Genomic DNA, 24,236 nt, shown 5'->3' with positions numbered 1-24,236 from the left:
ATATATATTTCATTTTCAACAACAATTCAGTTCAAGATACACAATCGATCCCCTGATCTCATTGCACGCTTCTCAGTTAATTCTCATTCTCTTTCTTGCGAACATTAGCTTCGCGTGCGAATTGGTGCCAGAGAGAATGAGAGAATACTGCGATGAGTGCGATATATCGCGGTGGCCGGTGCTCGGCAGAAGTGCAGCTCCGGTGCGCGCGCCCGTCGCCCGGCTTCATCCAGCGGTGACTGGTGACTTGGTGAGAGGCAGAGGCGGAGGCGGCGGCGGATTGCCGGCTAAGGGCATTCACCTTCTCGGGGCGGTCGTCTGTTGCCCGGGCAACAGACAGAGCGGTAACCCCTTCGGGGCGTCCCGTCGCGCCGCGCTCTAGACGCTCCGCTTTCCGATCGTCGTCGCGCGGCGCGGCGCGGCGCGACGCGACGCGGAGCGTACACCTTCGTTCCCGCGTCTCGGAAACGAGCGGCCGTGTGCCGCGTGTAATCCCGGCCTCGGGATTAAGGAAAGGACCGGGCACGAGCGAATCGAGAACAGACGCGACCGTGTCGCTCGCCCGCTCGTTTTCCAGACGCGGGAACGGGAGGAAGCGGGTCATCAGCTCCGCGAGTTATAGCCGTTAGTCGCGCGTGTGTTGCCGACGGTCAGGACGCGAATCGCGATGCACGACGATTCCATCTACGGGGAAGCCTACGAGATCGCGGCGGCTACAACGGTAAGTCTACCACGAACCAGTGTCTTCGGATATACTGCTCGTTAAAAAGACCACACGTCGGCGTCCAGTCATGCACGATCATGTATTTAGGTTATATCAGTCACATGTAGAGACGTGACGGTGTGTTCCGTACTTTGTGCGAGTACAAAGCGTTTTGCCTCTCGCGCGTGGATTCGATTAGAGGCGTGATTGACCCGTCGATTTCGCGAGAGACGTGTCATTGATTTGTTTATGTTAACTGATAATTGACGAGAGAAAACAGTTACGACATTGATCGACTCCCCTTATATCGCCGGCTATAAAAAGAAGAGACGGAGATGATTTCTCTCTTGATTTTCATCGCAGAGGGAGATACCTTTTTCGCGCTATTTCTCCTCAGGACAAAGGAAGTCGGGACAGCAGAGGGGGAAAAACCTGCGCGTTAAGGACCATGTTTATTTTTTTTCCATGTTTATTTAAGATCCATTGTTTTTAACGTGTTTAACGCTAGTTGTCAATAAATCTGTTTACGTTGCTTGAAATTCCCAAAAATGTTTGCATTTGAAACGAGATAAACATATATATTTGAATGTTGAAAAGAGAGAAAGTGGAGATTCTAAGGCCCGATGAAATGTGAGTTTGATTTTAATCTCGGTTCAATTTACTTTTTTTTTTCTTTTTCTAATTCTAAACTCGTCAGTAAACGAGAATGGATTATAAAATCAATTGAAATTCGTAATCTATTCGAATGCGTATTTTAAATACAAAAACTTTTTTTGGATTTAATTGAATTAAAAAAAACTGTACTTTTTTCCTGTCCAGAATTTTCAATTGAGCAGATCCACTTTTAAAAATTGAACCTATTTTTTTATTGAATGACAGAAAATGTGCTTCATGCAATACCTATAAATGAACAAAAAGAAATTGGGCATGGAAATGAATTCGGATTCGCAAACGTTGAAATGGATCTTTTTTAATCAATTTTTGTTTACTGAGAGAATTAAGCCCATTTCTATAATGTAGCTTAACTTTTATCTTGGATTAATTTACTCATCTTTTTTTGATTCTAATTAGAAGATAAAAAAAAATAAGTTAAACCGAGATTAAAGTTAATCTTACATCGATAGAACCGGGGGCTAATTCTTAAAATTAAAAACAGATAAAGAGGAAGTTGGGCTAAAATTAGAAATTAATCTCTACATTAGCGGAAACAGGCATAAGTACAAAAAAAAAATGTAAACAACGCAAACAGATCTAATCGTGCGGATTAATTTCGCGCGTTTGCAAATCTGAACTACGAATTGCTACGTATTAATACCGCGCTTTATCTTGACGGCGCTCGCTTTTTAACGCGCAACGCGAGATTATTTGCCCGCCATGATAGCGTCTCTAAAATAATAGTGTTGTCGATTTCGCCCCTAACGTCGCGCACACGCACGCACACACGTATCGGTCTGATGCGATGAAGAAAGAATCAATTCAAGATGCGCTGATGCAAGTTTCGATCCGGTTGCCATCAGCCATCTACGTAAGATAAATGACCGTATCGAGAGATTTACCCCGTATGTACCGATTGCAGAATATGCCCAAGCAAAAAAAAGAAAAACAAAACACACCACGTTAAACGATGCACGATAAACAATATGTTTTACCAGCGTTGATAAGCGCGTCGCCATCGATTTCTATTTTTTTTTTTTTTTTTTACTTCTTAACACCCCCCTTTTCTATTCTCCTTTTGCGTGCACCATCCGCGGGAGAATCAACTATAATCGAGATGGGCGAGGAAGTGATTTCTCGAATCGTCGGCCTGGCACAAACACTTCATGTGAAATATTTCTTTACCTTTCTTTTCGATTATAAAGTAGAATAAACATTAAAACTTGCTATTGAAAAAGTTATAACAACGTTCATGGATGTTAAATTATTGAATATTTCACTGAGCCGAAATAATTAAGAATTAGTAATATCGAAATTTATTTTTTGGGAAAGTTGTATTATTATTATTATTATTATTAGGGATGTGTGTGCCGAATAGTGAATTTATATGGATAACCGGATTTTACTTAACAATTACACGAAGAGATTGGAAAAGTAAATATAACTGTTTTTTTTTTTTTTTTACAATAAAGCAAGAAGATTGCAAGTTGGAGATTAGAACTCAATTAATTGGTAAAACAAATATTTCAATTCACTCCAATTCACAGTTATTCAATCTTTAATGTAGAAAATAAATAGACTCAAGTAATACAGAAATATTATGTATGTTTTTCTTCTGAAAATATGAAATATATATGTAGCAGAAAATATATAGCAAATAATAAACGCAAAAGATGATTTTGATTTTAAAATTTTTTAAATTATATCACGTCACATACATTACAATAATCAAACGGTAATAAACATATTTAGTTAAATTGGCCACATATGAAATATCTTAATCTCACATGATGATGTTTTCAAAATCTATTAGTACCAATATTTAGTTACAAATTTGCCATAATTATCTTTAGTACAATTATTATTATCATTACTGTATATCTTTATTTTTGCTTCTTTTTGCATACGGTCTATTTTTGTAAATTATTGCGTTTTTTATACTGCTTATCTGCATATCAGTTATTGAATTTATATTTATATTCTGTTTCTTGTTCCGCTCATCTGCTTATCTGCGTATCTGTTACCAAATTCTATTTACTTTCAATCTTATTTTATTTTTATTTCTACTTCGGATTTAGGTTTTTAAACATAGCATTACTACAGATGCCTCGCCCATTGAATGTGTCTTTCTTTATCACGTTTATACTACTGCTCTTGTTTTTATGCATCAATATTATATATTAGTATGTTTATTAGTATACGCAATATAAGTTATTAATATAAAATTATTTTATAAGTTATATTAATATGAAAGGTATATATAATATTATTTTTCATTGCATTTGTAAAATTTATTTGAATAAATTTATTTGACTATCCGATCGAATTGATTAAACATCGGACAGTTACCAGATATCCGGCACATCCCTCTAATTATTGTAGAAATATTAAAACAATATTCTATATATTATAGTTAAGAAATGCGCCCTACGTTAACGAATGAATGTTACGAAAATGGGCCCCGACACAAGTTCAAGATTCGATTACAATTTTAGTATTTTAATCTTTGAAGAGGAGGGAAATATACAAATGATACATAAATTTAATTATCTCTTTCAATTTTCCATAAAAAATATGCAACATTTTTGTACGTTGTTACGTGAGTCTATTTCTATTTTCTACACTAGAGATTGAGAACTGTGAATCGAACTAATTAGATAATTTTCATCTTAATCTGTTGAATCCTATCTCTGCTTGGCTTAGGAAAGCGTATTTAGGGCAAACCTAGGAAAGGGTATCGATCGGTGTGACTCATTGATTTTAAGGAGGTCGTCCATTAAGAGCATATATGTATTATATCCCGTATAAGCGTAGTTCGAAAAATTTTACATGTCCCACCCTCCTATTTTCACATTCACAAATTCTTCGTATTCTTATTAAACTTTTTCTATTCACAGATTTTATTTTGAGACACTTACATAGTGACCAGTGAACTTTGCTTCGGTTTGAGATCCTTGCAAGAAGTCTGTATGATATCGGGTTGAAATTGCAGAGGTCCAGGCACAAAGTCTATCTCATGCGCTTTCTTTGTATTGGAATTTTCGTTCAGTGTCTAGTAATAAAAAAATTACAGAAAAGTGATACATAAAATTAAAGGAAATCTTGTATTATCTGCATTAATGCATTTTTTTTACTGTTCGTTCAAGTAAATGTACATATATTAACATTTTTATTTTTTATCATATTTCATATATATAACCGTGTAATGAATTTTCAAATTTTTAAGAGGTTTAGCAGTTTTTACCTTTATAAATTTTTTTTTTCACTAAAATTGATTTGATTCGCTATTTTTAATTAACGTCGATGTAGAAATTAAACTTAAGCAAATGAACTTATTATTTTTGTGAAGAAAAAAAGAAGGTAGAGGAAAAATTAAATTTATTTATTACAAAGCTTAATTTGTATATATATTGTATATATATCTCAATGTATTTTATGAACACACAATAAATTAAATTAAAAACAAATGCAGTATTAAATTGAATAAAAAACATGTGAAATATCATAATCATTTTTTAACAATTATAATATCATTTGAATTTGCTACATTTTGAACATGTTTTTTTTTAAAAGCTGATTTTCGTAATCCAGGTTATTTGGAGAATAAAAAATACACAAACAATTATATTATTCTTACCAAATCTACATTGCGCAGCTCGTAATTTTTTTCGCTTACTGTGCAAAATGAATTTGCCATTGTGGAAACGAATAATTCACTATTTTTCATCGAAGAAATTGGCCTCTTTGGTGTAGCTAAAATCGTATTGTAACTGGAATCTATGCTTCCGTATCTAGATAAGACAATAGAAAATATATACTTATAATTTCTGTAGATCCTTTATAAATAATATAAATGTGATAGATACATGTCACTATATATCTACATTATTATATCCATTATTAATATTAAATCTATGATTATACACGCTTTTAATTTATATACGTAAAAAATGTTAACAGCATTAGCCAACAGTAGTCTGATTGAAAACAATCCCGTTAATTCAGTGGTAATATTAATAAAATAAATACGCCATACTCTTGCTTTAACCTTTTCAGATCCGATTTTATTGGAATCGTGCTAAAAAGATTTTTTTAAATTTAATTCATGCACGCTTTAATAAGTAATTCATATTAAACAATTTTTTTTTTTCAAAATTTTGTCGTTTTTCCAGCATATACATTATTATATGTCGATATCAGATTCAGATGATACCGATATAATTAAATAATTTCAACGGATAATATCTTTAATTTGATGTACACTACAATGTACGTAGGATTTAAAAGAATTAAAACAATGTTATTTGTTTCATTAAGTAATACTGTTTTATTCATTACTGTATTATTCGTTAAGTACTATTTTGAATAAATAAGAGATTATTTTTAATTAGACTGCTGTTGGTCAATGCTGTTAATACAATATTATTTTTTTCCATATACATTATTAATTATATGGAAAAATACAATACATCTCCCTCTCGCAGATGCATTTCATGCACATCTTACATCAAAGAGCAGCTGGCCGGACTTGGATCTAAGTCGCTTGTGTCCGAATCGTCGAATATCACCAGTTCCGGACTCGTGCGAGATTCCGAGGAGAGTAACGGCGTGCTCTCGGATCCGCTGTCTCGCGTCAGCGAGGAGTCGCTGCCTGGGTAAACACGGATCTTATACATAATGCCTCTCTGAAGTTGAAAGTTGACAAAAAAAATATAATGCAAGAAAGTTTCTTTTTCCGTCTAACACTTCGGCGCTTCCTTTGAACGCAGCAGTTGCTCGGAATGGCGAATATCGAGCGGAGCATGCAAAGATGCACTAGGAAACACGAAGCTAAACGACGAGCATTCTACATCGCATTGAACTATATAATCATGCTGGATGAGAGATTTCTTCTTGCGTCATCGTCTTTTTTTTCTTTTCTTCTTTTTTTAAACACAAATCTGTTAAATACGCCGAATGCGTATCACCCCAAGAGGTGCGAGCACCAGATAACGGCTTCAATAACTGGCTTCTTACGACATTTACTGCGATTTTATCGGAATAACAAATGTGTCTTTCTTTGATCCAAATTATAACTGATTAATGACCGGGATCGCGTGAAAAGTTATCGTCGGGAATTTTGGCGGCACGATAATCCGGTATCAGCGTGTTATCCGTGGTCGCTGTGAAACTGAAAAATTTTGACTCACTATCTTCTTTTTCTTTTCTCTCTAACACGATCGATCACGGTCTGGTCCCCGTGATGTAGCCTGGACGACCGGCAAGATCCGGGGGGGGGGGGATTGAGAAGAACACTTCGCTCCCGTGGGAAGCGGTTACCGATCGCGCGCCCTCGTCTGGAAAACTGGGTTTTGGAGTAGGTACGTCCCCGTTTTATAAACTCGGACTTTGTATCAGTGGTATCCTTGACTTAGCACGCCTCCCTCCAGCCGCGTTTTTCACAACATGCCTCGCGCGCGTCAAACGAACGTGGCTAAAAACCGCTGATCAACCCGATCGGTTGTGACGATCGCATAATTTTCGCTGATTCTCTCCTTCTCTTGACCTTCTTCTCGGTACCGATGTTTTTGCGGAATTCCTGTCTTTCTCGTCCTGTATTCCATTTGACATTCACATATGAGAAGAACAATTGTGTTATAACAATTTTTAAGTATCTCCAAATTTATCACTGTTAAATTCATAATGTCAAATTACATCTAATTTGAGTTATTTTGTTATAGGTCGCCAATGTTCCTATTTAATATGTCGTTAATTTAATTAAAACAATAAAGTTGAACAATTTAACTCAAGAAAAATGTATTAAATTTGACATAAGTTTATCACTTGCTAAATGCGTACTTAATATACGTGTACGTGTATGGACATTGTTTATTTTAAAATTAATTATAGAAATGGGATTTACATTACATTTTTTTTTTGGTTTACATTACATTTTGAATATAAAAGTCAAAAATAACAAAATGTTATTTATAAGTCAAAGGATTGAGTTGCCATCGCTTCTTTGACATGTCACAGTGATTTGAAAATCTACACACAGATCTCAAAATAATTTTGTTAAACCGTTAAAATAATTATATAGAATTTTCAATGAGTAATGCTACAAAAGATTTTGACATTTTAGCAACCAGTTTGAACGACCTACATAATTATTTTGATGATACTTTTTCAAGAAAGATAAAGTGAACTACAACGAAACATTGATATTCCAAGGTCATAGATACGGAGATAACCCGGCGAAACACTTGGATTCTATAATTATTTCGATGATCTATTTGATGTTATAAGTGCTTTGAAGCATTCTTTAATTGATCAATTATCAAGTAAAATTTTTTTCTTCTAATTGGTCAATCAAATGCTTCGAAGCATTTATAGCATTAAGTCTTACCCCATTAAATCTCTGAAAGCTTAATTCTCTCGGAATAAAAATTGGATTGATGTGCGATTTAATATTGTTAGTTTTTTTTTTCTTTTTACAGGTCAAATTATAATCTAAGTGGAAATAGTCACTAACTTATTATCAAGCTAATCTGAATTGTCAACGCAAATCAGCTTGAGTGCTTATAATTGTGCTCGCTTCGCAGTTCATTCTCTTCTCACACATTGACTGTGCGAAATAACCCCGTGAATGACCTTCCGTCCATCTCAATTTCGATCATTTATGTCTTTCTTATTTACGTCTTTCTCGCGGGGATTCCCGGTATTTCTCGAAGTTCGAAAGTTTTTTAAACGAGATTTTTATTACGAAAAATTATATCCTCTCAATATTGAACGGTGCTCACGAAATACTACGAGGCTTCTCTTTTGTAGGAGTTAAACGTGTCTATCCTTTTTATTATTAACACTTTAAACGTCAAACTCGCGACCCTATCCACTTATCTCTTAGCGATGCATACGTAAGACGCTCGAGACTAGTCGCTTTGTACATTTGTTATCTTAATTCGAGCAATGTAAAGCATGCTGACGTAAGTCTATCGACTTCTTACACAGTTTTCAACTTAAAGCAACGAATTGGCACGTTGGTATATTCTCTCGTCTTTGGTCTATTGAACACTACAAGAATAAAGCCTTGCATTTGCAGAAAATTGTCACATGTCCATTTCTATTTTCTCTCGTTTAATTTCCGCGTTATTAATCTGCAAAACTTATCTCTATTACGTACGCAATTACGTTCTTTCATTGTTTTGCCTATTCATCCGCTCAGAAAGTCTACAATCTTATACAAATCGAAAATCTTCGTTATTGTTAGAACTAAGAAAATTGGAGCACAACTCGAAAACTGGAGTAACCAGCCAACGAGTAAACACAAATTCATATACGGTACATTTATTTCACATTATACACAAGCATATTATTCTCTTTTCAAGAATAGTTCTACTTGACATCAACTATCGCACAGATAGCATTTATAAACTCAGACATTTACAACATGTCTAAAAGATCTTGTAAAGACGTCTTTTAGATATACATGTCGAAAAGATGTCGAAAAACCGTCTTTATGACGTCTTTTAGATATGCGTGTTGTTGGGAAGATAATTTGATTAATTGAAAAAGGATATTATTTTTCACTTATAGCGAATTCGATTGGACGCCGTTAAAGCTATTGTACACTGATTTAATTTGAGTATAAAAGTGAAAATATTTCGAATTATAAAATGCATATTTTACCTCATAGTACAATAAAATGTATTGAGTTCAGGATTTAATCGATTTCTTTGTTTTATGTATAAACATATCTTTACGTTATTTTGTGTACGACGGCTTCAATGTGCACTAGTGCACACTAGTGCTTCCAATCGAATTCGCCATTAGAATATAACAAAAGTCTTTGTGTTTTTCTTATAGAAAAAAAAAAGATAGTCTTTTTAGTAATTGTTGAATGAAAAAAAAAACTTTTATGTAGCCAAGAAATCTGTCTTTTTTTACGCGCATATACAATAGCAAGATTATAATACTATCGAAAAGATATGATTTTCCGAAATAAATCTGATTTATGAAAATTAATTTTTCTAGAAGAACGCAAAAAACATTTAAGATTTAATAATATTATTTTAACATTGTCCCAAGTTCCCAACAATCATTTAAAAATAAGCTATAATATTTCGTGTTATAATTTCTGGTTAATGAAGAAAAAATTATACGAAGTTTCTTTGGAACTCGATCTCAATTTTCAAAGTAGCAACTTTGCGCGGATTTTAGAAAATGAGAAATAGATCCAAGTAGAGCACAAAATTACTCCAAAATGATTACTAAAAATCACTTTTCAATCATTTACGAATCATTTTAACGTTATTTTGTTGTTATCGTGACTGTTTTGCTTAGATTATAGAATTTGTAAATACTTATTAAAGGAGGAATTCCCTACATAATAAAATTCCCAAAAATTCAAAAACTTAATCAAACATCTTCGTAATGTCGTAATTATGAAAATGGAGTTACGCGTGGTATCGATATACAATTATCAAAATGTAATCGATCTCTAGTATTCTTTTTATTTCTCCTTTTCATTCTTTCCGGATTTCCTTTCTGCAGGACGCAGGATGTCCGCAGAATCCAACCCAAATATCAACGACTTACGGTACTTTAACCTTCCTTTGTGTCCTTATGAGTCGAAAACATTATTTTATAAATAGAAGAAGAGATAGAAGGAAATAGAAGAAGACTACTTTCCTTTTAGAAGACACAGTCAAGACTGATCGAGACAAACATCGTTCTGTTGGCATTCAACGAATAACAAAGGCTGCGGCGAGCATTAAGTGGAACGCAGCGAAAAGAAAGAACGACATCATTAAAAGGAAAACAGCCGAAGTGTTAACGACACTCGACAGTACGACAGCTTTAACCGCTAACGACTGACGACTGATGCCGATGCCGATGCTGATGGTCCATGGTCCATGTGATTTCGGCTGGGACGTGCACGTGCGCAGTCCCAGCTGGCGGCTCCCGCGATAACTGGCGGTTGGCGGTTGGCGCGCGGCGTGCGATCTTCCAAAATGGCGGCAACCGGGCACTCGTGCCCTTGCGTGTCATTGACAGACCAAGTTCGGTCTGCCGCCGACAGTTATCGGACGGCACGGACGGTTGTCGCAAGTGTTTGGTCTCCGTACAGTTTATCTCCTCGCCAGTTGCGACCAACAGATTAACCTCAATTTCCAGTTCCTCGCCTCACCGTTTCTTTTTTCCTTTATTAGTTGCAGCACTCCTGCGAAAGTACCTTGCGAGCATGACCGCGACGTCGGTGACGAGCCTGACGGTGAGCACCCAGGTGTACGAGGGCCAAAAGCCGGGCACCTCGGGCCTACGAAAAGCCGTCAAGGTCTTCCAACAAGAGCACTATACGGAGAACTTCGTGCAGGCGACACTGCACGCCCTGGGCGATCAGCTGACCGGCTGCACCCTCGTCGTCGGCGGCGACGGACGATTTTACGTGAGGGAAGCGGTGATGAAAATCATCCGAATTGCCGCGGCAAACGGGGTAAAGACTCGTAGAATAGATTGATATAATAGCAATAATAACGCAAATTCAGTCGCTCGCATTACACTAAATTAGTGAACGTTAAATGCAGTTATACATACATGAAATTAATGAAGTTAAATGTGGAAACATAAATATAAATACCCAATAATGATATTATCACTTTTAACAGAATACATTTGTATTATTTTAGTGTCAAAGTTGATTATATTATGCCATCGCATTTAGATACTTTATATAAAGCAGTCTTTTGATATGTATTAAGCGTAGTGTGAGTGAAATTCTAAGAATTAGAAGAAGATAACAAGTAAATTAAATGAAGATTAAAGTTAATCTATATTGAATAAAAATGAACATAAGATATACAGAAGAATTCATTGATGACAGCAATTACGTTTAACAGATTTAGCAAACTTGAGGTTTGATATTAAAAAACATAGATTTATGTAATTTTTTTTATAACACAAATATTATTGGACGACTTGACATTGACAACTTCATTTAAATTAAACTAATATAATTGGACAATTGTAAGGGATTATTTGATTATAAAATTATAAAATTATGATGTATAGACATCAGATATATTGTAATTTTTTTTTCAGGTAAGAAAGTTAATAGTTGGACAAAATGGCATTCTCTCGACACCAGCGGTGTCAACTATAATAAGAAAGTATAAAACGCAAGGAGGGATCGTTTTAACTGCGTCGCACAATCCTGGTGGTCCTGATGCCGACTTTGGCATTAAATTTAATTGCGACAATGGCGGCCCGGCTCCAGACAACGTAACGAATAAAATCTATGAGATTACTAAAACGCTCCAGAATTATAAAATTATTCCTGATATTAGTATAGATATTGACAAAGTGCAAAGTGTCTCTATTGAAGTGGATGGTAGACCATTTATCGTCGATATAATTGATTCTGTGAAGGATTATGTGGAACTTATGAAGGAAATTTTTGATTTTGCGAGTATTAGAAAATTATTACAAGGCGGTACAGATAAGCCAGCATTTAAAATTCTCATCAATTCAATGAATGGAGGTTAGACATTATATAATTCGTATTTGACTTCTGTTTTTATTATCTAGATATTGTAATAGAAGCTGTAATAATTTTCAGTTACGGGACCGTATGTAAAGCAAATATTTAGCACTGAATTAGGCGTCGATGAAACTAGCTTAGTAAATATAAAGCCATTAGAAGATTTCGGTGGTTTACACCCCGATCCAAATTTAACTTATGCCAAAGATTTAGTGAATGCTATAAAGGAAGGACCGTACGACTTTGGTGCGGCTTTTGATGGAGACGGAGACAGAAATATGGTAAGCAAAATTCATCAAAAAGTGAATTCTAAAAAATTAATCTCTAGATAAGAAATAGTTTCACTAAATTGTACTTACAGATTTTGGGCAAGAAAGCCTTCTTCGTTACTCCTTCCGATTCCTTAGCGGTGTTAGCTGCTAATCTAAAATTAATTCCGTATTTTCAAAAGACTGGTGTTAAAGGATATGCTAGATCAATGCCAACGGCTGCGGCTGTCGATAGAGTCGCTGTTAAAAATGGGGTAAAATTCTTCGAAGTTCCTACTGGATGGAAATATTTCGGTATGCAGAATTTTTATCTTACGGATATTACAAATTATCAATTTTATATTTATTCAATATAATTTTTTTTTTTATAGGAAATCTAATGGATGCTGGAAATTTATCGTTGTGTGGAGAGGAAAGTTTCGGTACCGGTTCCGATCATATTCGTGAGAAGGATGGAGTATGGGCATGTCTAGCCTGGCTCAATGTGATCGCAGGACTAGGAAAATCTGTGGAAAATATTTTATTGGATCATTGGAAAGTTTATGGAAGAAATTTCTTTACTAGGTACACACACATACACATACACAATCTATTATTTTTGAATATATATTTAAATATTTTTTAATTCAACGTTAATTTCTAAATTTCTGGATGTATTGTTACAGGTATGATTATGAAAACTGCAATTCCGCGTGCGCAGATAAAATGATGCAAAGCATCGAAACCCTAATTGAAAAGCCAGATTTTATCGGCAAACAGTTGCAGTACGAAGGTAAAGAGTATATTGTTAAGCAGGTGGATAATTACTCCTATACGGATTCTGTTGATGGTAGCAAAGCTACGAAACAGGTATTTTCTACAATCATATTAGTACGAATAATCTCGTATTTTTTTCAAGCTAGTTATAATATTTTGTTAGGGATTACGGATATTGTTTGCGGATGGCTCCCGCATCGTATTCCGTTTATCCGGAACAGGAAGTTCTGGTGCCACTATCCGTATGTATATCGATAGTTATGAGAATGATCCAGTTACTTTCGAAAAAGACGCACAACTTGTTTTAAAACCTTTAATTAATATCGCATTAGAATTAAGCGAACTTTGTCAGCATACTGGTCGCAACGCGCCAACTGTAATTACATAAGAGTTCGCTCCTTACGTTCTTGCGCTCTTCCGTTGCAGAAATCTCTTATAAAAACAATAACAATTTATAAACTCACAATATTAAAATAATAAAAATAAATTAAAAACGGGCAAGTGAGAGTCGTGCACAGTTATTGAGTAGTGCACAAATTACCAAATATAGATAATTATTAGAAATTCATTTATTCTACTTCAAACGTTTTGGTTTATCTCCAGGTCATTATCAGTGAATATTGTCGACATTTAAACTTTGAAGAATGTTTCTTAATTTCAACTGGATAATTCGAACACATCACTGGCAGATGAGTGTTTTTCTCGCATTTTAAGTGTAACGCAAGCGAATTTATTATACAATCAGAATAGGAAAATGTGGATCAATTATATGATTCGATACTGTATAATTTAATTAAGATTGTAACTTGGACTTTCCTAGCAACAACATTATAATTTAACAGTATTAAATATTAAATCTCATAGGATCATACATGTGAGATCACAATCAATAGGAAATAAATGCCTTTAACAGTCTAGATTTTAAGTGCTTGTATAATTTTGTGTGAATTTATATATTACGTATGTAGTCTTTTAAATTACTTTTGAAAGACAAACTCTAAACTACCGCAGTAATATCACGAATTAAATTGACTAGCAATTTAACAATTCGATACTCTTACGAATTTTAGAACATCGTTAATAATGTTGAATAATATATTAAAATCTGTAAATAATGAATTCCTATTACGAAAAATATTGCCCCGATCGGAAATCAAATCCAGATTTCGATATAACATTTCTTGCGAGCGTTCTAAGCCTTTAAATCACCGAAGCTTTAATATATTATAATTTAACGTTTGTTGAAGATGACTATCTTAATTTTAAATTTTGCAATATTGAATCATATAATTGATCTACGTTTTCCAACTACGACTGGATAGTATGGACAACTGCACATGACTCTCATTTGAACTGTCTTATCTCTCATTCAACTTTATCTCTTATTTATCCAAAGAAATTTATACAGTGAAGGTCCGGTTAAGGTATACATTTATTTGGATTGTAAAGGTTCGTCCAATTTCAATATTAAAATCACGAAGCAATAGCATAATAATTGTTACTGGCATCAATGAAGAAATTTTCCATTTTTATAAAAAAGTGTTACCGTTTTACGATTCCATCCATATGATGTCCATACTGTGCATATTGGACGAGAACTATTCAATATGCATATCCAAGTAGCAATTGTGAGAAAAGTGTTTTAGGATCTATTAGGATCCTTTGCTAGATATTTAAAGTAGATGTTATTGCTTGAATTCTCCTTACATCCATTTCAAGTTAAAGAATACGTAAACTTACTTAAATCTTAAAGTTTTGAGTGTATGAAAAATGTCGATATTATCCTTTTTGAGCATTAAGAGATAACTTTATAATTGTCTCTAATTATTGGGTAAAAATTTGATTGATAATTTATATATTATATATTTATTTGAGTTTTAATGAGCATTAAAATTATGCTTATTTATATTATGATATGGATATCTGGCACATGTAGAGAAACTATTTGTGTCGAAAAATCTTTGGAAAAATGTTTCGCGACGTATCATTACATTATATAATGATATTGTTAATATGCAATAATCTACTCGTTGTCGCAGCGTATGATAAAAAAAAACCCAAAATTTATCGTGCCCAATTAAGAATTTATAGATATACTCCAAAAAAACTGAGCACAAAAACGTCTTGTACTTACCTGTTATTAAAAATTATGTTATCTGTACATTATTTCGGCGACATGTGCATTTTTTTACTAATAGCTGACACTAAAGTTGATAAGACGCTTTCGTTATTATCGTACATTTATATTTTGCAGTCACAAAAGCAATGATATGTAATGAATGTCACCACGTGCATTCCGGTATGTAAAAATATAATTTGTAAAAATTACGATTTTGAATGGACAAAATAGGTACATTGTCAATCTTCCAAAGCTTATGTCTATCACGATTCATATCTGATATTCGTTCTATAATTTTCATTCATTTTCGTCCACGCACGTGAGTTCTACAGGCTTTTACAGTGAAAATACTATCTAATGCTTGATTTAATACTTTAGAAAAATTAATTTGATTGATATAATTGAATCGTTAATGATCAAATTAATATCCTGTGAAAGGGGAGAATCATTTACTTACTGGTTGATAATTTTATCCGCAATTTGTCAAGGGCATAAAGACTGGAATTCAATATCAGATAGCATAATATTGGAGGATTAACAAAAGCGTAAATTCGATATTGTCTTGAAGGACCAGTCTTTCCAACATTCGCCAAACTTATCACTCTGTCTGTATTACAGCCGATGCTACGATCCAGGCAGAGACATAAGAGATTTATTTGTCAAATAAAGTACTAGATTTTTTATCTGAAGATGGAATGACTGGCCCTGTGAACTGAATGTAGCGTAATGGATAATAATAAGCGGCTTTAATTTATTCTGCTTAACAAAGTAAACATTTTATTAATAAATTAAGTCATCGTAAAGAAAACGTCACTGCGATCCACAATGGGTGGTGATGCTGCTTTCAAATTTTAATGATATATTTCAGAATCCTTTTTCAGATTATTATACAAAAATTATATTTGAGTCTAATGTTGTAGATTTATTTATATCGATAAATTTATACTTAAATTGGAGTGAAAAAGATATAAATCTTTTTACACTTCTTGTACAGTAGCATATGTAAAACTGCCTATGTAAAATTTATACTATTTATTGCAACACAAGCATAATACGAAGAGAATATTAAAATTTAAAAAAAAACATTGAAGTTTTTGTAGATAGTAGTGTACAACTGTAAGAATCTTTTTTTTCATCAAAGCAGTCATCCATTGGTCTTTCTGAAACTTTCACATGTTCATTAATACGTACAAAGCTGGCCATTTCATTATGATTCACAATTCTCTTCACTACTACGAACTGCAATTTAAATGCATACAGTTTTCTCAAAGTACTTTTTTTACTTATTTTTGTCATGGTTATTCCTTAATCATCTGATCTTTTTACAAAAATATATTTTATTACTTTACTTGTTTTCTCAAAACAACTCAGTTCTGACATTCGAATATCGAAAGAAGCATGGATGCTTAAATTGGTGAACTCACCAAAACCTGAGAAAGCCAGCAGGACCTTGTCATAATTTCTCAGAATTTGGGCGACCCCAGATATAGCGATGTAGGTTTGCAAATTCGAGTTTAGCGCGATACTCAGCGTTTTACAGCCTTCAAATAAGTAATTATTTAAATGAAATGATGCAACGGAAATTTTCATGCATTTTCTGCATTTTGTTGTGCGATATATTTGTTTCAGGACCATACAAGGACAACATAATTCACTGAGTATCTCGTTAAGATTAATCGATAGAATAGAATACGTTAACGAATTTGTACAAAGAACAGTAGAATGGTTCAGAAAAGAAAGAATTAAATTTCTTTCGAGAAGGGACAAAAGTCATAACAAGCACAATTGATGCGAAATTCTACATGTAACAGTATGTCTCCACGTAAGAAAAAAAATGAACAATAGATATAGTAATTTGAAAGTATGAAACACGTTCGATAGTTATGAGAGGCACTTTACTGTATCTCGCGAGTAGATGTCTCGACTATCGATAACTAATAACTGCACAAATGTATTATATTACTAGTTTTCCTTTTCTTTTCATTTCGTCTTTGCTTCTTTCTTTTGTACGATATTTCACTATGGGCCTTTATATCGGAAATATCACATAAGCTCGTTTTACATTACGGGAAAACGCGCGATCATGACTCACGTTTCATTTCGAATGAATTGAATAAAATTTTCACGAAGCCGGTGTAGCGATACGCCGCGGAGATAAATAAGAATTACGGAACAAAAACAAAATAAACGATACCGTTTTTTTTCCTTCTGTGAATAAATGCAGCGTGTTACGGAGAGATTTCGCAAGGCAATTATGTAAATAGTTGACGGTGAAGGAGAAGGAGAAGAGGAGGAGATACTTAGGGACCTGAGCCGACACACGCCCCCGTTTGATCTGTTAATTACGTTCTAGAAAAATACAAAGGAAAGAAAGACAAAAAAAAAAAGAGAAAAAAAGTGTACACTCCGAATATTCTTTAGAACGTAATAAAGATTACTTAACGCGGCGGCGATGTCACAGAGACCAGCACAGAGACTGCCGATTACTATAAAGATATTAACATGTAACATTTGTATCATAATCATAATAAATACTAATTATCATTATAAGTATATGAATGAGTAGCTGCTCGGAATGCACGTGATATGATTCATCGCTGCTCCAATTTTTCTTTATATCGTTCCACATTTGTCTAATTCTGATGAAGTATTCCTAGCGTTCCTAGTACGATATAAATGTGTTCTCCTTATCAATTAATCGAATCAGTGTCAGCGGAACGTGTAAAAATGCACCTAACTGTACTTTTGTTTGCAGACTAGCGCTAGATGTGATCATACTGATTTTCAGTACAACACATATCTTGAATGTGATCTTCATGTTATAAGCAGAGACTGAACACCGAAATAAAAAGACTAAATAGTAAAGTTGAATATTTAAAGTAAATATCTAAAGTAAAGTTAAAAATTTGATTGGTTCGATTTTTATTTTAGTTATTATACAAAAAATATTGATATATAGTTGGTATTTTTTAAACTGTTTGCAATCTCTGGTTATAAATAAAAATCAATGTCTCATCTGCGCTAAACTTTAAGTAATAAAAATCTTCGATTACGTCAATGCATTCTTCGTGCCCTTATGTTTAAGCGATTATGTTCAAACGACATATACAATCTCAAAATAGTGACAGCTAATTCGACTTTTAATAAATTTATCTCATTACAAGGAATCTATGTGTATTTTATTATTTTATTTATAAGACATATTTGTATTTGTATTTTATGGGAATCCGGATAATATTACAAGGAAAAAACACAACTTTTTATTCATTACAACTATAAAAAAAAGACCTTTTTACAAACAACGATAGTGTTATTGTGGAGTTGATATTAAAAGCAATGTTTAAGATATATGTTTTATAAACAAAAAATAAGATGTAGATTATTCTCTTCATTAACAATTTTTTTTATATACATTGACAGTTTTTTTTATATACATTGTTGCATACCAACAGTCTTTTTTGTAAAAAAAAAACAAGAAAAAATTCAGTTGATCTCATACTATATCAAAATCATCCCTCTGTAAAACAAAAATACATATGTGTATTACATATAATTACGAAAATATAATTTAACTGCAATAATGTATAATAAGAGATGCTGAAAGAATTCTCACCTCGTTATTGTATTCCAATACATGTTTCTTAATAGCAGATGTGTCTACCCATGTTACAAAGTCTTCTAAATTTCTGTAATAAAACATACAACTGATATCGTTTTATGTTTCTTCAATATTTGTGCAGTGAACAAGACAAAATATATTACCTTGTTACTAAAAACGCTGGGTCTTTTACAACTTCTACTCCGACTCGGACATGACCCTGTTCTATCAATTTTGTCGCCATGAGTATTGTCTGACTCATCTTGTTGCGCACCATAATGACTGGGAGTCTTCGTCTGCAGAAGCAACTGGCGGTTACTTTCTGTGTCTGCGACAAGTCCCATTTGGTGGAAATCAGGCCCATCATATATAGCTTCTCCAATAATACGGCACTTTGCTCAATACGAAAAGGATGGTCAGGCTCGACTTCCTTAATCTTCCTACCTAACTCTCGTATATCTCGTGATAGTTTGTTGTATCTACAATTCATTGATAATTATCCTTTATAAAGATAAATAGCTTCAGCACTCTTTGCACTTATCTTAAAAATCTTGCTTTAAAAAGCGAAAATAAAAATAAGAGCATGAAGTGTTAAAGTTCATTATTTTTACACTTATTTCATATTATACAGTCCTAATAAATCGTTTATTATTGTTTATATATGCTGCCTGAAAATATGTATATTCCTACATGTTTAATTATTACAAAGAATATTATTAAGGCCTCTGTAGTTTAAAAGCTAGGATCTCACACGGAATGCTAGAGAGTCTTTGACTCTCAGCTGAGGTAATATTTTTTGTAATAAATTTATTTACAAATTTTCACAGTACAGTTAAAGTCTTCTTAAAATGATGTCGATTAGGTATTAAATTATTAAATTGCTCGCAATTTAATTTGTGACACTACTATAGTAGTTCAGTTGCGTTTCTAAATCCAAAAAAGGAATTCAATACGCAACTTGAGAGATTATGTGTTTTATATAACTTCACATGAAATGATATTTAAATTTCAAAATACTCAAGATCTAATTTCGACCAGTATAAAGGTGTGATATTGGAAAGCTTGAAAGTTAATGTGATTCTGAAATTTGACCAAATTCCGTTGCTGTAATCGAGATAACCAGATTCTTGCACTTCTTTGTGATATCTTCGTTTTACGTATAAGATCGTTAAAGTCCGCTTGCATTGTAAAGTGAAATATACACTAATTCGCTTTACATTGTAACAAATTTAGACCTTGTTAATTCCGTTTGAAACAGTTCTGTCGATTCCATGTCGTACACTTCAAATATGACTTCTTGCTCTTTTTGCTCTTCTGAGCTTTTAAATGAACCGCAGAATCGTGCCGGAATTATGGTTGGCACATCGGCATAATCGATTTTTTCGCGAATATTGCAACGAAAACCATAAGTACGTGGTTGCGTTTGATAAAAATAGCAAGAATCAATACAGTGTTCACTTTGCGGCAATCAAATTACTAGCGAAACATATTTTATCCGATATTTCTTTCGTTTATCGATATTTTTTTCGTTTATCGATATTTTTTTCATCATATTTCCATGCGAGTTCATAGCACAGTAACAATAATAGCACACAATCTCTGGCACATACTACAAATTTGGCACATAAAGCATAACAAAATAATCTGAAAAACCTTCCACAAAATTTTCGATATCGAACGCGAATATTTTGACGATACATATAAACCACACAAATAGCAAAAGTTATTACGATTCGGGCAATGCATCCCCTTTACTTCTTTTTTAATTTGTACTTTGTTTCATCAACTTATTTTGCTTTTGTTTTGTCGGACCGCGGTTTGACAAATTCTAAAACAGCGAGAAATACCCAAAACTTATGCGCATATGATTGTGGCCACGGGCCGACTTACAAATCATTTCATCTTTGTTGTTTGTCAAATGTTAAATGAAGACAAATGATAAAAGCATTGTCAGCATAAATCGGATCACAGCCTATAAAGCAAGAAAATGTCATCGCGGCGCATGTTCGTATTGCAGTATTTTGCGGCTAGCAGCCGCAAAAGATTGAGATTTTCCCGTTAAATTTAACAATTAATATCACGGGGCAGAGAAACAAATTCACTACTTAATAAATAAAATCACTACTTTATAAACAACTTCATTGATTTAAAAAGACAAATTTACTACTTTAAAAACACAAATTGTTTTTATATATTATTTTTGTGTCTTGAAAGCAGTAAATTTGTTTTTAAAGCAGTGAATTTATGTTTTAGAGCAGAGAATCTGTTTTAAAGTAGTGAATTTGTGTTTTAGAGCCGAGAACTTGTTTTAAAGTAGCGAATTTATGACCGCAGCTTGAATGCTTGAGTACTTCGTGGCTGTGACAGATTTCCTAACCTCAATAGTCGTTAATTTTAACGCTTAATATCTCGGTTTGCAAAGCAGATCCAACTTTTTTCTTACAGATTCTTTCGTTTCATGCAGAAACGCGTCAAATGAGCCTAATTTCATCAAAATCGGAGATAAGGGAAGCATTCTAAATAATTACCTATTAATTTAATCATTTCACTTACACTGTATAATCCGATCTTCTCTGAATACAATAACGTTTCAAGATTTTAACCTCGTGGAGATTGTTGTCAACCTGCCAAGACAAGAAATCTACTTTTTTCAGCAACTTCTGCTCGTGATACTTCAGTTTTCGCACCATCGTGATCGTCGATAGATTTTTCGAGCGATGTTAGCAACGCCGATCACCGTAACACAGTGTAATCAGAGCCAGTAGCGATAGTGAACTTTTTTATGGCTGCAATTTTTAATGCGCATGCGTCGGTTTGTACACTTAGGAATATGGCGGACGTATTAGAAGCTTAATAGAAATTCAAATTTAAGAGCCTGTTCTATCATAACTCTACTGTGTACTCACCGACGAGATACTATTAAAGACTGTCAACCCTGGACACATTTTCGGCAATATAAAAAGGCCCAAGTAATTGCAGAAAAGAAAGCAGAGTAATGACTGCAGAGCTGTGATTAGTTACGCTGTTCCGTTTTGCAAATAAAATTTCCGCTTACGGAACGGCGGCCTTAAACCTTGCGTCCACGATGCTAGAAATCGGACCGAGATCTCGGATGAAGAAAGAATTAACCAATCGTAATGATCATGTGATCAAATTGTTCAAATGTGATTTGTTAATCTTTTTCTCTGTCCAAGATCTCGATTCTCGATTTCTAGCATCATGGACATCGGGTTTTGGGGAGGCTCGGTTCGTCGGTTTCAAACTAACCTGAGGCTATGGTGTGATACGAAATTCGCGATTCCGCGAATCAAAGAGAGTCGTAGCCGAATTTGTCCAAGTTACCGATTGGTTAAAGGCGAGCGCTAGATATTCCGATTATAATGGATTCCGAATCATTCCACGGTTGCTCTCCCGCTTTTCCTAGATAAGCGACGAATCTTTCTAATACTTTGAGACAATCGGGACAACTTGCGACGGCATGCAAAGTGACAGTTAATGGTTCATTGTCAGTTTATGGCTTATTTTAAAAGAAAAACTTTTTTTTTGTTTAATTGGATTAAAAAACTGCATTTTCTATTCAGAATTTTGAATTGAGCAGTATTCATGATGCATACAAAATACTATAATATTATTTTTAGATTAAAAAACATAGAAATATACTCCATGCCATTCCTATAAATGAATAAAAATGCATTCAAGATTGAAAAGGAATAAACATTTGTTTCGTGTAATTTTTGTAAATGAATAAAAATGTATTCAACATTAAAGGAATTCATTTTAACATTTATGAATTTATTTTAACATTTATGAATTCAAGAATAGACCCTCAGTGCATTAATTCGCTGAGTTATAGTAGCTGTCCGACTTATCGACGTTTATTTTTTATTCAAATATTATCAACTTTACAGAAAAACTGCAAGAGACAAAAATTATTTATTTTTTTCTTACAAAGAGTTTTTCTTTCTCTAAGAATTTTTTCAGAATTTTTTAGCAACTTTTTAGTATTGCATTTTCTTATTTTCGATAAGTCGAGTAGTTACTATGACCTAACGAATTAAGGTACTGTACTATACATGCAAACACTGGTACGTTGCATTTACGACTGTCAAGAATACTAGGGATTTTCTATTGCGAGTATTCGCAACTTACCATTTACGTATACGCAACTATTTCAAGAATATATCCTTGGCTCAAGGGTAAACTTTTTTCCTAGGATGAATAGTGAAAAGTGAAAAGTGAAAAATTTTTCCATTAACTTCAATGATTAAAATTTTCACTTTTCACCTTCCATTTTAGAGATAAAATTTCATGATTGATACTCAGGGCCACAACAAGTTATACAAAGGCAAATCCTTAATGCTGGTGCTTTAACGGATAAATTATATCTCTTCATCTTATGTATATGTACATTATTGTAAATCATATTACTTGTCGTAATGCCTTTGCTCAATACGAACTTTGTTTGATTTAGGCGCAAAATTGACGGTAGATCCGAAAAAATGTAAATCGCCACCGAACGTTTCCGTTTCTAAGGGAGGAATAGTCGATCCACAGATGGTCGTGAGTCTTGGTAATCTACCAAGTAGTATAGTCAGTTCGTTGGCGAATAATCAAATATCGATCGCGAATTCGATGGACGGTTTACAATCGTCCATGAGTATGGCCGGAAGTAATTCCACGATATTGATTCCGGGCGGTATGAATTCCGGTTTAGTGATGACTAGCACCGCTAGTGGAAACAACATGGAAGGAATGGCTGACGAGAGCTTGATAGGAACAAACAGTTTGAACAAACAACCTTTAAATACAGTATGTTGATTTATGTAATATAGTAACTTTTTCTCTAGTCTAAAAAGATTGATAAAATCGTACATTTGACCAAGAATCTTTTGAAGGTAACCATGATGGGCCCTAATACTCAAGCAATACATCATCCCGGTGCTCCTCACATGGTTACGCCAATGCAAAACGATCCTGGAATGATGAACACAAGAGCTGTTGCAATGCAGCAACAACAACAAGCGCATATGGTTGGTCCGGCGAGAGGGCAAAGTCCTCATCAACAGGTGCATCAAGTTGGCATCGTCGATCCCGGTCAAGGTGGTCCCAGAATGCAGACTCCTCCTAACATGGCAAATATGCAGACTATGAGGCAATTACGTGCGAATCCGTATAGCTATGGTATATAAAACATATCTTCTTTTGTTTCATATATATATGAACGAAAAAACGAACGTTGTCAATAGAGGCAGATGCAGCACGATGAAAAACAATTTATAATACAGGTTCTCCAAATATGGTTGGACCAGGGGCAGAAGTAACTGTATGCTCCAATAATCCCGTAGGTGTCGTCAAACCGCAGCAGAAGGGCGTTGGAACAAACATGAGTCCCATGCAAGCGGCAGCCGCTGCTAGCAGATTTACTAGTGCTGCTGGTCCGATCGGTACTACGAATGTCGTGGGTGGTCAGGAAGGTGGAACGGCAGCACAACAAGCACAGCCACCAGCACCAAGTCCAGCTCAACCTCAATCAGGAGCACCAACTGGAGGGCAGCCAGGTCCGCAGCAAGCTACGCGAAGGCAAATGCCTGGTGCTGGTGCTTGGGGTAAGTTGAATCTCT

The 24,236-nt window shown here is 34.2% G+C and overlaps 4 protein-coding genes across 8 annotated transcripts in view; 2 read left to right on the top strand and 2 right to left on the bottom strand.

The window, feature by feature from the left end:
- The window catches only part of LOC108749670 (sodium-coupled neutral amino acid transporter 9-like), a 12,111-nt gene extending 5,795 nt beyond the window's left edge, over positions 1-6,316 (bottom strand). Inside the window, exons 1-3 of the mRNA XM_018488505.1 lie at positions 5,864-6,316; positions 4,995-5,148; positions 4,276-4,409 (exon numbers count right to left, since the gene is read on the bottom strand). Of these exons, the coding sequence (XP_018344007.1) occupies positions 4,276-4,409; positions 4,995-5,148; positions 5,864-6,033 (458 nt within the window). The 5' untranslated portion in view covers positions 6,034-6,316. The remainder of the gene's footprint in view (positions 1-4,275; positions 4,410-4,994; positions 5,149-5,863) is intronic.
- Positions 517-14,636, top strand: LOC108749672 (phosphoglucomutase). Of its 2 annotated transcripts, none has more exons than XM_018488507.1 (8): positions 517-721; positions 10,546-10,829; positions 11,435-11,873; positions 11,952-12,154; positions 12,235-12,436; positions 12,514-12,706; positions 12,808-12,991; positions 13,062-14,635. In XM_018488507.1, exons 2-8 carry the CDS (start codon positions 10,578-10,580, stop codon positions 13,284-13,286), a joined length of 1,698 nt encoding a protein of 565 aa, XP_018344009.1. In that variant the 5' UTR covers positions 517-721; positions 10,546-10,577; the 3' UTR covers positions 13,287-14,635. The 2 variants fall into 2 exon arrangements, with proteins under 2 accessions (XP_018344009.1, XP_018344008.1); XM_018488506.1 differs by lacking the exon at positions 517-721 and adding an exon at positions 6,453-6,717 and having other exon boundaries at positions 13,062-14,636.
- A 3,844-nt stretch (positions 14,637-18,480) lies between these two features.
- Positions 18,481-21,348, bottom strand: LOC108749656 (U3 small nucleolar ribonucleoprotein protein IMP3). Its single transcript, XM_018488479.1, has 4 exons — positions 21,169-21,348; positions 18,780-19,094; positions 18,631-18,703; positions 18,481-18,534 (listed from the first exon to the last, which is right to left on the bottom strand). The coding sequence occupies exons 1-4, from the start codon at positions 21,303-21,305 to the stop codon at positions 18,511-18,513; spliced, it is 549 nt and encodes a 182-aa protein (XP_018343981.1). The 5' UTR covers positions 21,306-21,348; the 3' UTR covers positions 18,481-18,510.
- Positions 21,349-23,112: 1,764 nt separating this feature from the next.
- LOC108749701 (CREB-binding protein) overlaps positions 23,113-24,236 on the top strand; it is a 40,431-nt gene continuing 39,307 nt past the window's right edge. For 2 of the 4 annotated variants that reach the window (XM_018488591.1, XM_018488592.1), the window contains exons 1-3: positions 23,113-23,424; positions 23,499-23,796; positions 23,901-24,221. In XM_018488591.1, coding sequence (XP_018344093.1) covers positions 23,170-23,424; positions 23,499-23,796; positions 23,901-24,221 — 874 coding nt within the window. In that variant the 5' untranslated portion in view covers positions 23,113-23,169. The remainder of the gene's footprint in view (positions 23,425-23,498; positions 23,797-23,900; positions 24,222-24,236) is intronic. The other 2 variants (XM_018488593.1, XM_018488594.1) reach the window with 2 other exon arrangements.

Source organism: Trachymyrmex septentrionalis, unplaced genomic scaffold (genome assembly GCF_001594115.1).
Source record: "Trachymyrmex septentrionalis isolate Tsep2-gDNA-1 unplaced genomic scaffold, Tsep1.0 scaffold31, whole genome shotgun sequence".
In the NCBI taxonomy this organism is placed as follows: domain Eukaryota; kingdom Metazoa; phylum Arthropoda; class Insecta; order Hymenoptera; family Formicidae; genus Trachymyrmex; species Trachymyrmex septentrionalis.
This window is presented reverse-complemented; position numbering and strand designations above follow the sequence as displayed.